Source organism: Mandrillus leucophaeus, unplaced genomic scaffold, assembly GCF_000951045.1.
Source record: "Mandrillus leucophaeus isolate KB7577 unplaced genomic scaffold, Mleu.le_1.0 Scaffold247, whole genome shotgun sequence".
Lineage (NCBI taxonomy): Eukaryota > Metazoa > Chordata > Mammalia > Primates > Cercopithecidae > Mandrillus > Mandrillus leucophaeus.
Window position 1 is genome coordinate 1,544,443 of NW_012102554.1, and position 13,218 is coordinate 1,557,660.

The 13,218-nt window shown below is 41.5% G+C and overlaps 1 protein-coding gene across 2 annotated transcripts in view; it reads left to right on the forward strand.

Moving 5' to 3' along the window:
- Window positions 1-8,309, forward strand: part of AQP9 (aquaporin 9) — a 48,385-nt gene extending 40,076 nt beyond the window's left edge. The window contains exons 5-6 of one of the 2 annotated variants that reach the window (XM_011983173.1): window positions 1,520-1,737; window positions 6,354-6,760. In XM_011983173.1, the coding sequence (XP_011838563.1) occupies window positions 1,520-1,737; window positions 6,354-6,528 (393 nt within the window). In that variant the 3' untranslated portion in view covers window positions 6,529-6,760. Of the gene's footprint in view, window positions 1-1,519; window positions 1,738-6,353 lie in introns of both variants that reach the window. The other variant, XM_011983172.1, reaches the window with a different exon arrangement.
- The last annotated feature ends 4,909 nt before the right edge of the window (window positions 8,310-13,218 follow it).

Here is a 13,218-nt window from a genome sequence, read left to right on the forward strand (position 1 = left end):
TAGTAGAGACGGGGTTTCACCATGTTAGCCAGGATGGTCTCGATCTCTTGACCTCGTGATCCGCCTGCCTCGGCTTCCCAAAGTGCTGGGATTACAGGCATGAGCCACCGCACCTGGCCCCTACTATGAAGTTTTAATGAGATAAAGCATATAAAGTACCTAGCATGTAATAAATGTTCAATAAATAATGGCTATCATTTAACTGTTAAACAGTAGTTTGGGAAATAAATAACATAGAAACCAGTTATAATTGGCCAGTTCAGAATACCTATTATCATTTTTGTTTATTGTCTTAAAATTTTTCTTTTATGTGTGTTTTTAAGTAGAGTCAACCCTACATATCCGTGTATTCTGCATCCATGGATTCAACCAACCGTGGATCACAAATATTTTTTAACTTGCATTTGTATTGGACATGTACAGACTTTTTTCTTGTCATTATCCCCTAAACAATACCATATTTACATTATATTAGGTATTATAATAATCTAGAGATGATTTAAAATATGCAGTAGGATGTATATAGGTTATATACAAATAATACACAATTTTATATCGGGGACTTGAACATCCATGGATTTTTGGTATTTGCAGGAAGTCCTGGAACCAGTCCCTCACAGATACTGAGGGACAGCTGTGTAAAACAGAAAGCACATACAAATTTTTTTTCACTTAATGTCATAAGCATTTTTAAATATTACTACATAGCTTTTATGTTTATAGTTTTTAATGGCTGTATAGTAGACTAAAAAAAGAGTAAAAGCTTCCAGTTTTTCAGTACTATAAATTTTGCTAAAGTGGACATTTTAAAATGATTTTTCCATGGTTTAGATTATTTCCACGGTGTAATTCTCAAATATCCAGCAGCATCAAATTGTATACATAAATTTATGTTTTTGAAAGCATATTGCTAAATTATTGCTCAATTTCCTTTTGAAAGCATAGTACTTGTTTAAATCTATTAGAAAAGCCTGAAATAACGATATCCTTTTCCTAACATTTGATATTGTTTGCATTTATTTTATTACAAATGAGTTTTTACCACTGGTTTCCTAATTCTGTTTTCCTTTTTGGAATTTTCCGTTCATTTTCTTTGCACACTCATCTATTGATATCTCACATTGCTTTTCTCACCAATTTGAACAAGCCTTTCATTCATTTTTCCAGCCTGCAGCTTGCCGTTCTACTTAGCTGAGTAGTAGCTTAGCAGGATAGTGTGGTATTAAGATCACATTCTCTGGAGCCAAACTCTCTGAATCCAAACCTGACTGCCACCTACTAAGTGTGTAGGGTAACCAATCTGTAAATGAGAATTATATTAGCTTCTCCTCTAGAATTGCTGTGGAAAGAAGAGAGACTGGCACAATTACCCAGTACATGCCAGTTATTAGGAGGCATATTGTAATATAAGTAAAATAGTAATACTGTAATATTGTAGAATAGTAAGAAGGGACGGTTGTGAGGCATGCAGGTGAGCAGAATGCAGGCTAAAGCCCTGGCTCAACTTCTCCCTCTCCAGGTGGTGGCTACCACAATACTCCTCATGATCGTCTTTGCCATTTTTGACTCCAGAAACTTGGGAGCCCCCAGAGGCCTAGAGCCCATTGTCATCGGCCTCCTGATTATTGTCATTTCTTCCTCCTTGGGACTGAACAGTGGCTGTGCCATGAACCCAGCTAGAGACCTGAGTCCCAGACTTTTCACTGCCTTGGCAGGCTGGGGGTTTGAAGTCTTCAGGTAAGTAACAGTGGTGGGAAGGAGAGAGACAGAGTCATGCTGCACCTTACCAGCCGGGCGGGGCTTCGACATGGGGATCCGGGGGAGTTCAGACGACAGCGCCAAGGTTAACTGCACACTCTGGTCATAAGCATGGGACACTGCACTGGTATTTTGTGGCATGATTGTGTGTGTGTGTGCGCGTGTGTGTGCGCGCACGCGCGAGAAAGAGAGAGAGAAAGAGAGGCGGCTCTAGGTAACTTCAATAGAGATAAACCTGTCCCACATAATAATAATCCCTCAATTGCTATATGATTTTATGTGAACATTTTAGCTGTATAACTTGTCTGCAGATTCACTTTGTGACAAAGTTGGACTAGAATTTGCATCCTCTGATGCCACTACGGGGCTCTTCCTCGTGAACCACGCAACCTACGCTGCATTTATTCCACAGATATTTCTTGGGCATTATCTATGCTTTAGTCACTGTGCTAAGCAAGGAAATTTCAAATCAGTGAAAGCACTCGCCTTGAGCAATAAAATAAGTGCTCTGACAGCCCCTGAAAGTGCTGCAGGAACACAGATAACGAGTGAGTAACTGCCAGGGAAGCTGGGAAAGACATGACTGCAAATGTGAGAGCTGACTTGGTTCTGGAGATATGAGTAAGAACTTCCTGACAGGACAGACATAAGATCGAGCCTCTGCCCCAGAAATGGCAAGACTCCACGCTTTCTACTTCAGAATGTGCTGAGGAAATATGCCAACTGTTGGTACCTACCTTCTAGTACAAACTTTGCCCCTTCACTCCTTCCTGCTTTCTCTGCATGCAGTCACAGAGGCGCATCCTCATCCACCCATGGCAACTCCCTGCAGGGAAGGAGCTCACTTTGATTCATCAGGAAACAGGGCTCTACCATGGAGAAAAGTAGGAAAAACATGTGTGAGCAAATTCTAGTTTAATGTTTCCTGTGAGAACAAAGGACGTGAGTGTTCCCAAATGATGACCTAGACATAGAGTCATCGGAGTTTGGCCTGCCTTTCACCAGGGTGAAAAAGAAGTTAAAATAACTGGTGCCATTGAGATCACCACCACAGATAGCACTCAGAGCGTCTAGAGCGTAAGTGCCACGAGAGCCTTGACAGCCTTTTCCCTGGTATATGCCCAGTGCCTAGAACAGGGTGTAGCTCATAGAAAGGCTCAATAACAAGGTGTTGAATAAAAGAATGAATAACTTCTATGTGCCGACACTTCCTAGGAGTAGAAGGATGCAAAGCAACTCAGTCAACATTCCCTGTCCTCAAGAAATTGACAATGCAATAAATTTCCTAGAACAGCAGTTCTCAACCAGAGGTGGGCAACTGTTCCCCCGGGCATTTTTGGTTGTCACAGCTGGAGCTGGGGGAAGGGGATGCTATGGGCATCTAATGGGTAGAGGCCAGGAATGCTGCTAAGCATCCTGCAATGCACAGAGCACACCTCCCACAACAAAGAACTATTCAGTCCAAAATGTTAATAGGGCTGTGGTTGAGACATTCTGTCCTAGAATGATCACAACAAGAACATGAAAACGTCCCCAACGAGGGTGGATCTCTTGTATCCTTCCAATGGAGCATCAAAAACATATGTCCTAAGGATCTCCTTATTCCCAGAGCCCAGAATTAGCCCATGAGTTTCCCTTAATTCCACCTTCCAGAGTCTCAGTCTCGGAGACCATGCTCTTCTCCCACCCCCTTTGAGCCCTCCTTGGTGATTCATTCAAAAGTTCAAGAGACGTGGTTGTTCCAAAACAGATGGAGATCTTGCCCAATGTCTCTTTGCTGTGTTAGGTATGTTAGGAGAACCCACGTGGAGGAAAAAGCTGGAATCACCTAATGTCCCATGTCCCTAGCTAGCATCAGGATCTTTTCCCTTCTATGCACTCATTGATTCATTCACGCAGCTGCTTGATCTCTTACTCAAGGCTCTCCTATAAAGAATGATAAGACCTAGTTTCTGTCCTTCATGGTTTTATTTATACTCTATTTAAGAGGTTATTGCAGAAGCTCTTACACAAGGTTAAAGTGGTCAAGTGCCATTAAAGAGATTTGACTAATTAACTCCAGAAGTTTAGAGGTCTACAGCTCCAAATTTAAGAATTATGGGAGTGGAAGTGGGAGCATTTATAGTATTTGGATATGTTTAAACAGGCAACAGAGGGGATATCTCAGGCAGAGAGAACCCTTATTCAAAGACACAATGTTAAAATCACAAGTAATGTAGTTTAACTGGAAGGGTGCAGAAAGAAAGTTGGAAAGGGCAGTTGTCAGATCATAGAGGACCTGGACTCCCGGAATGAGAATTTTTTTTTTCTGCTCCCTATTCTGTAGGTTATAGGGAGTAGCAAAGTATTTGGGGTACAAGTTTGGCAGGTTTAGAATGTCAATTTAGCAAAATTAATCTGACATCATCCTCTAAGACTGATTGAAAAAGGAGAGAGTGAGGAAGCAGAAACTCATTAGGAAAGAGCAGGGTTGGCTGGTACTCTTCAACCAAAAAGTTCTCCCCAAAGCCTTTGAGGGACAACAGGCTTCCAAAGTGTTCTTAAAGTGTCTCATTTCCTCAGAGTTCTATATCCAAGGGAAATCCCTCAGTAGATATCCTAGCTTGGACCTACACCTAAGGTCTTAGAGAAAAAACAAGGCTACCCTGTTCCCAGGACCCCATGTACCCCTGAATGGAAAGCACTGGAATGATGGCAGGGACAATGAGGTGCCAGAGGGTCTGATGAGGGCAAGAGTCAACAGACCCTGGCCGACTCTTGGTTTTTCCTTTAAATGTTAAGATGTTTCCCATCAAAGTTCTCTCCACTTATTCACATTAAGATGTTAATGACTTAATCAGGGAAAGCTCTCAGGAGTATTATTAAATTTTTCAAATAGTTGACCCAAAGTAACGAATCTCTAAAGATGATCCTTTAGACAGTTAACATAGACATGTTCTTAGCATCCCCCGAATCATAGTGTGCAAATGATCACTATTTGTGTGCATATGGGACTAGGCTAGGCAGGTAACCACATTTGAGCACCTCCATTTGTGACTTGTGAACCTGACACAACGTGTCCAGTCTGATAAAAGAAAAAGTGTCCAGCCAGTGAAAGGAGGAGATGTACCCTGGCTGATATCTTGGACCTTCATCTGCTGAATGACAGGAAGAGATTTGCCACAAAAGGAAATGATGGACCCAACAGGTAGCTTATACTCCCTTCATGTATTGAGCTCTAAAGAAGACTTCAAGTCTTTACAGCCAAATGGGAGAAGCAGCCACCCTCCGTGTGCCTCCTCTAGAAAAATCCATCCGAATTTGGGGCCTGGGGAAGGGCACTGTGAGAGCAGCAGTGCAGCATCCTCACTGCCATGTAGTAAGAGTGACATCTGGTGGCTGCTGTGCTCAGGCTCAGTGCTCTTCCATCAACCCTGCATGGGCAATGGAGGACTTCAGAGACAACTTAGGTGCTCCAGGTGGAAAGGACCATGCAGATGGAGAAAGTGGAGCTCACGGTGGAGAACGGGAGTTTGATTTGCTCAAAGACCTTCTAGATAATCTTGAGATTAGACCTAGTCTCCTGGATTCTAGGACAGGGTTCTTGTTTCCTGCTTATTTCCTTTATCGTTCTTTCTAATCAAAGTTTGAGATACACAAAAGGCCACATGGAACATATGTGTAGTTATTAAGCATAATGATGAAAAGAACAGCTCTGGGTCCTTCTAGAATCCAACTAGAACACTGAAATTCTCAAATGCCTCTGGGTATTCCTCTTGTCTTCCACCCCCTCTGCATTTATCCTGAACTTTTGTGTTTGCCATTCTCCTGCTTTTTAAAAATACTTTTACCTTAAATGTACATATCCTTAAACAACATACTGTATATTTTTGTTTGCTTTCTTGATCCTTTCTAAGAAATTATTTACATGAATTTTCCCTCTCCAAAGAAGATAGTGACAACTCACAAAGATACCTGCTTTTCCCCAGAACTATAGCTTTCTGTAATGTACTGACATTGAGGATTTCTGGAAGAAAGAGCGTCATGGCATGACAACCTTATCAGGGGGTAGCTTCAAGCTATGACCTTAAAAACTAAGTACGGATTTAAATTATATTTAGTAGGCAATTCACACGTCCACCTTAGATTTTTAAAAAAATTCATTCATTACTTGAAAAACATTTCCTGATTGATTAGTTTGATTGTCCTCATATACGAGTGATGCCCAGGAGTCTCTCCACATTCTACTCGTAATCCACAGGCATCATTATTTCAGGATGAGGGAAAGGCACTTCCTGAGTAATTGACCTGAACTTTCTTATGGGCCCTCAATCCTAACCATGGGCTCAGGCACTATGTTTTCTAAAAGGAAAATAAATAAGACATAATATCTCACAAATATTAGTAGGACAAGGAAATAGATCATCTGAAATCAGGTGTAGTGGAAAGTCGAGGATGACAGTTGCCATGCTGCAATGACCCCTCCTTATACTTAGATCTTGCTGAGTTAAGAGGGAACCATGAGCATGAAAAGACTAACAAGTAAGTGAAAAACTAGACAGTAATACCAGGAGGAAGGCCAAGAAATGTATCACTAATTTCTTGTTTGATTTCAGAGCTGGAAACAACTTCTGGTGGATTCCTGTAGTGGGCCCTTTGGTTGGTGCTGTCATTGGAGGCCTCATCTATGTTCTTGTCATTGAAATCCACCATCCAGAGCCTGACTCAGTCTTTAAGGCTGAACAATCTGAGGACAAACCAGAGAAATATGAACTCAGTGTCATCATGTAGTGGCATACTCAGTTCTGGATTTGCAATCAGTTTGGGATTCTCTTCAGAAAGATGGCATCTAAGTGTCTGTGTTTTTGTAAGCCTGAAGTGGAATCCACCCAGTTTTGTCTGCTAGCCATATGGGACACCTAATTGGAAAAGCATCTGAGTAAAAGTTTGGAAACACTGACCACTTCTCTACCAGTGTCCCCCACCCGCACCCCCCACCCCAAGGATAACACTGACCGTCCCCTGAAATAGCCTTCTCTCCTGGCCTGTTTATTTCATCCTTGATGGGAATTCTTCCTAGGTAAGCACTAATAACGTCACATCTCGATGATAGTCTCATTTGGGTGGTCTCAGCTGCACTATCTGTATGAAATGCTGTCACCAAAACCCTTTTCTTCAATATCAACAAAGATTACATTCTAAGTATCAACCAAACCCTAAATTGAAAGACAAAACCATGGTTTCAGTCAACATATTCATGAATTAGGGAGCTAATGGGTTAAGCTTCTAGTTACGCTGTGCTACTGGATTTGTATAAAAACTCATATTCTCCAAACCTAGTGATGTAGGGAGCAAGCGAATGCAGCTGGAAGGCACAAGGGGAGGACATTGTGGCATTCAGAAACTGCAAGAGACAAGATGAATTTGAGAAGCCAAATGGAATTTTTAATGGAAACCATTTATCAGATTAATCTTTTGCTCTCCTGCATTTTAGAGGACACCAATTAATTTCCTGGTCTTTAGTATATAATAACCTAAAATACAATTGTAACCTCAGTCATGAAAAATACATCACTCTGTCTTTTTAGCTCAAATGTATTTTCCTAATTGCCCACTTGAGAACAGACATTTGACAAGTTATATCAACAACTGTGCTTGTCCGTTATTTTACACATGCCCTAGAAGCCAAAACTGAAAGCCACTGGATCCTGGTCTAGCTGAATCTTCAGAGTGGGAGGTCTCCACAAAGATAATATTACCTTATTGGGCTTAACAATTCACAAGGCACTTTCACACACATTTTCTAATTTAATCCTCATAATGACTATCTGAGGCAAATGCCACATTGCCCATTTTTCAGATAAAGAAACAAAATCTTAGGGAAGATAAGCTGAGTTGTCCAAGAGCACGTGGAAAATTGAACATTATCTAATGCATTCCTCTACCTTTCAGAAGATCAGGAGCTGGCTGAGAATCTTTGTCAAACCTTCCTGACTGGCCAAAGTGGAATTGGCAGCTTCTAGAATATATACACCTCTAGATATAATGTTCCTCAATCTTAAGATACAAAGACCCTCATTGCCTGGGTCTATTCCCACACTTACTGAGTACAGATGAAGGAAAGTGGTAGCAATGTAATCATAACTTTCATTTGCTTGAAAAACATTATCAGAAGTCCTCCCTTCCTAAGCTACCTCTGGTCTTGCTAAGTCTTGATCTTCCTTCCTGCCAGCACCAAACATTACATTCAGGGGATTTCCTCTGGCTCAGTCTTTTCCCCTTGAAGTTCTCTAATAGATGTTACTTTTGACAAAACACTGCCTATAAGTTACAAGCACCAGGCGATGATCTATATCAAGGGATGCCCCTTCATTCAAACTGTCAAAGAGCCCAGCATTCCCAAGGGCATTCGGTTTCCCAATTGCTTTGTGCTGATACAGAACAACAGAAAGCAAATGTGAAATGTTTCTGAAGACTTATGTTCTACAGTCTATGGACATATGGGATATTTTTCCTGCTTTGAAGCTACCTGGATATTTCCTATTTGAAATAAAATTGTTGGGTCATTGTTGGTTGGTTAGTTGGCTGGTTTTTATAAGTATTAAGATTATTAAGTACGTTTAGTTCAGAGGTTGTCTACTGTGTCTACAAATTTGAATTTCCTGGGGGAACTTTTGAAAAAATACTAGTGCCCAGTTGGTCCTCTGTAAACATCTCAGGTGATTCTAAAATGCAGCAAGGGTTGAGAACATTGACTTGGGTAAATCACACAGGTCTAAAGTTTCTTTGACCATGTCCAGTAGTGGCAAGGTAATTCCTGGCAGGATTCCAGAGTCTTGGGATCCTCATGGATTACAGCAATGGTTTTCCTCCCACCCAACTTCTAAACGGAAATGTGGCAACATTTGGAGACTTTTTGGTTATCACAACTGGGAAGGGGATACTAATGGCCTCTAACGGCTAGAGGCCAGGGATGCTGCCAAACATCCTACAATGCAAAGGCAACCCTCAGAACAAATAATTATTTGGCCCCAAATGTCAATAACGCTGAGGTTGGGAGACCTTGGAGTCGAGGAAAGGTGGGGAAGAGAATAAGAGAAGACACTGAAATCTTGCACCTTGATTCAAGTTCAGCCAGGAAAAAAGGTGCCAAACAAACCAGGAACAAGCCTTGGGGGTGGACTATAATTCCTAGAGCAACGGCCAACTCAAAATTTGAGTTTTGAGGATGAACTGTGGAATCTATGATCTACACAGGTGCTCATTAAACACAACTTGATGATTGATGACTAGGATTTATAAACAGAAAATGTACCATTATAGAAATCAACCCCAGGAAGATATTTTTCAATGGAAAAAAGTGCTTTTGTTCCAGGTGTTCACACTCAAATTCTCTCCCCAACCCACCCCCATTTACAAGTAAGTGGATTTACCTTTGTGGAGTTATTTTCCAAGAGAATGTTTATATAGTTGAATTATCCATATCTGAAGTCAACTAGATAGAGCCAACTCATCCATTTTTTAAATAGTTGCTTTAAGAGCTAGAATTGTAACATTCCTCCTTCCCTCCCCCTCATCAATTGAAAAACTTGATAGGAGCATTTATCTTAATGCCAAAAATATAGTTTCTCTGATTCTTTAACCAGTTGAGATCTCAGAGCATGTCAAAAGTTGCAGGGCTTTTCTAACCAATAACAACCAGTCAATATTCAGCTGTTAAACAGGATACTCCACATAAAAATGTCTTATGTAAAATTTTATCCTTATGATATAAATTATTATTTCCTTTAAATTGCTTACACACACAGACACACACACACATGCGTCTTACTTTAAGGTATGTTGATGTTCAATAATATCGTCATGGGAAAAAAATACAACTTCCAGTTAGAGAAAATGGTTTATTGAGCCACAGAACCTATCGTTCAAATGAGACCTTATGTGATAACCACAAGTGAACTGGAATTGCTATAAATAAAGAAAGGGAGGGAGATCAGGAGCTTCATTCTGCTTGTAATATCACCTTAAAAACACACCCCCAAAGCAGTCCCTACGGGGTCTCTGAAGAGAAATTGTTTTTGTGTATATGTGTGTGTGTGTGTCAGGGCTGGGAGGGGGTTTTCAGAACACAGTGTCACAGTTTGAAAATCATTGATAAAGACTTGGGATAAGTTGTTGGTGCGCACTTTTATGAAAGTTTCAAGGATATAACCTACAAAAGACCATATTAGTTTAATCTTAGGTCATTTTCCAAAGACTTCTTAATAAATGAATGCATTGGGGTGAACAGAATTACTCAACCCAGCAAACATCACTAAGAAAGAGATGTGGTACATCAGTTCTCAAACTCAGAATTTAAGTTCTCTGTGACAACATGTTTACTAATCACAGCTCATACAGAGAAGCAATGATAGTCCTGGTCACACTTAAACTGTGTTGACTGTCTAAGTCTGTATAAAAATAAATAGATAGATGTTAGACAGACAGACAGATAGGTAAGCAACCAACCATGCTCCAATCTCTTTCTTGTTGCTGGAAATGGAGTAGCTCTTATTCAAGAGATGCTGTCTCTGGATTAGTGAAAAGAGGGCCCCAGGCAAACTGAACATGAATCCATAGAACTCTGTGTGGATGAAGATGCTGCCCAAGCCAGTTGGACTCTGTCTCCCTCCAGGGCTACCTTATGTTTCTAGTGGCTTTCGACACTTTTGCCTTCGTGGACCTCTCTCCACCCCTGAAAGTATCGATTAAAATAAATTGTTTTGTAGTTGTACTAATGACAAGCTCGATTATATTCTTTTTTTCTGGATGTGATTTTCAGAAGAGATTTAAGCCTTTCTGTGGTCTCCTAGAAGTAGCATGGATTCCAGGCGTAGGGCCCAGTGAGGAAGTCCTACTGCCTGCCGCTGCCTCCCTAGTCTAGCGTGCCCCTCTGTGTCCCAAAGCCCTGCACACAGCAGCCCCTTCCTCCATGGGGAGCCCTCAACTCCCTGACTGTGGGGCCTCAGGAAACGCTGTGGGAGCCTTGGGAGTCCTGGAGGTTGTGAGGGATGCTCCAGAGGCCAGACCACTGTTCTCAGGGATCGGCCGCATTGTGGCCCTCCCCCTTCTGCCCTCCGCCCTCTTCCTCAGGCTCCCAGCAGGAAAGAGGCTTCCTGACTTCCATCCTGCAGAGGAAGCAAGGCGGTCCAGGGGCCTGAGTACCTCTGATCCAGAGGTCCTATGTAACGTGTTATTAAAGCACAATTCTTGTGCTTTAATTCTTGGTGTCTCACAGTTCACAAAGCACGTTCATATCTAGGACCTCTAAGACTCTCAGAACAGCTCAGCAAGTAGATTATTATCTCCACTTAGAGATGGGGAAACTGAGGATTGAGGCCTTAAACAATTTGTATCAAGTTCCACAGTGAAGAGTGAAAGAGGTGGGATGTGAACCCCGTGTCTGAGTGGGGTGACTAACTGTCCCAGATTGCTTGGGACTCAGGGGTTTCCTGGGATGCAGGATTCAGTGCCAATACCAGAACCAGTCGGTCACTCTCCGTCCTGAGCCAAGACTCCTGCCCTTCCCACCACCCAGCCTCCTTGCAGACAGATGGTCTCCTTTGGGCTCATTGTCTTGCAGCAGATAAAACGTTCTTTGATTAATTTAACAGAAAGAGAGAATGTCTTCATTTTTAATTTCAATTATAAATGTGAATAAATATTTTAAGAGTGGCACAGTGGTTTAGAGCATAGGCTATTAATGAAAATTCTGTCAGCTCTACTTTCCAGATATGTTCCAAATCTGACTTCTTCTCACACACAGCCCTAGCCTAAGCCACGGCCTCCGTCTCTTAGGTCTTACAAAAGCCTCCTAATAGGTCTCCCTACCTGTCTGCTTAAACTCCTGCTGCCTGTAATCAACACAGCAGCCTGCGTGATCTTTAGATAAAAGCCCAACTGTACTTAGAAGCGTCACACGCTCTGACCTTCCTGGCCTGGACTTTACTGCTCTCCCCTTTGTCTGTCGCCTCAGCTCCAGCCACACAGGCTTCCATCCTGATCCTTGAACCCACCAAGCAAGCCCCTGCTACAGGGCCTTTGAACCTGAGGTCTCTCTTGCTTGAAATTCCCTACCCTACCTCCTTCAGGTGCCTATTCAGTGTCACTGTTAGTAAGGCCTTTCTGATCACTCATCACTCTCTACTCTTTCCTGATTTATTTTTCTCCCCATCACTTACCACCCTCCCTAAAATACACACATTTTGTATTAAACTTGTTGGATTTTGTCTGTTTCCTCCCATTGGAATAGAAGGTCCATGCTGACAAGACATTTTGCTCTTTAATTCTCCACCTCTGCCCCAGGGCCTAGAACATGGTAATTGCTCAATGAAAATTTGTTGAATTAATGCAGTACAGAGTCATCCTCTCTGGGTTCAAATCCTAGTTCCTCTACTTGCTAGTACAGCAGCCAAGTGAGTTAGCCTCAGTTTTCTCACGGATTAAGTAGAAATAATAACAGTGAGATAATTAATACAAAATTCTTAGAAAAGTCCCAACCTTATGGTGTATATTATATAAATATGAACTGTTGCTGCCACAGCATCTGCTGTTGTTATTATTTCTGATGTCATTATAATATGTGGGAGTTTGAAAACATGGAATCACGTCATTAAAATTTGGTTACAAGCTCTTCCCTTGCTTTTTATAATTCAATCCTTCTCAGTTGCACATGTCTTTCAGGAACTATCTTTCAAATACCTAAGTTTTCAGTTTTATTTTTCAATCTTTAAAAGAAGTCAGTAGGATTATCTTATTTTATTATGGAAGATTTTAAAAATACACAATAGTGAGAAAATGGTAGAATGATACACCATGTACTCTTCACTCAGCTTCAACGGTTACCAAAATATAGCCAATAATGTTTTATTTATTCACCCTCTCTGCTTCTCACTTCTCCCTCTGGGATTTTTTTGAAGCAAATCCTAGACATGATATCATTTTACCCATGAATATTTAAGATGTATCTCTAAAAGATAGGGATTCTTTTTAAAAACATAACTGCAATACCATTATCACACATAAACTAAGCATCAATAATTTCTCAATTTCTTAATATCATCAAATACATAGTCATTGTGGACATTTCCAGTGAGACTGCCCTTTGTTGTTTCTGTTATTTGGAGGAGAGTGTCTCACTATGTTGCCCAGTCTAGAGTCGAAATCCTGGGTTCAAGGAGTGTCCTGAGCAGCTGGTGCTAAGGTACACACCACCACACCTAGCTGAGACTGCCTTTTAACTCTGGACGTAGCAATGTAGATTCTGTAAAGGTTGAAAACCAGTGAGTCACTCTGATGTCTAACGGCTCAGGCAAATATCAGGGTTTTGCAGCAACAGTTTGGGACTCAAGGGTTTCCTGGGGTGCAGGACTCAATGCCAATACCAGGACCAGTTGGTCACCCTCCAACCTGAGCGAAGACTCCTGCACTTCCCACCACCAA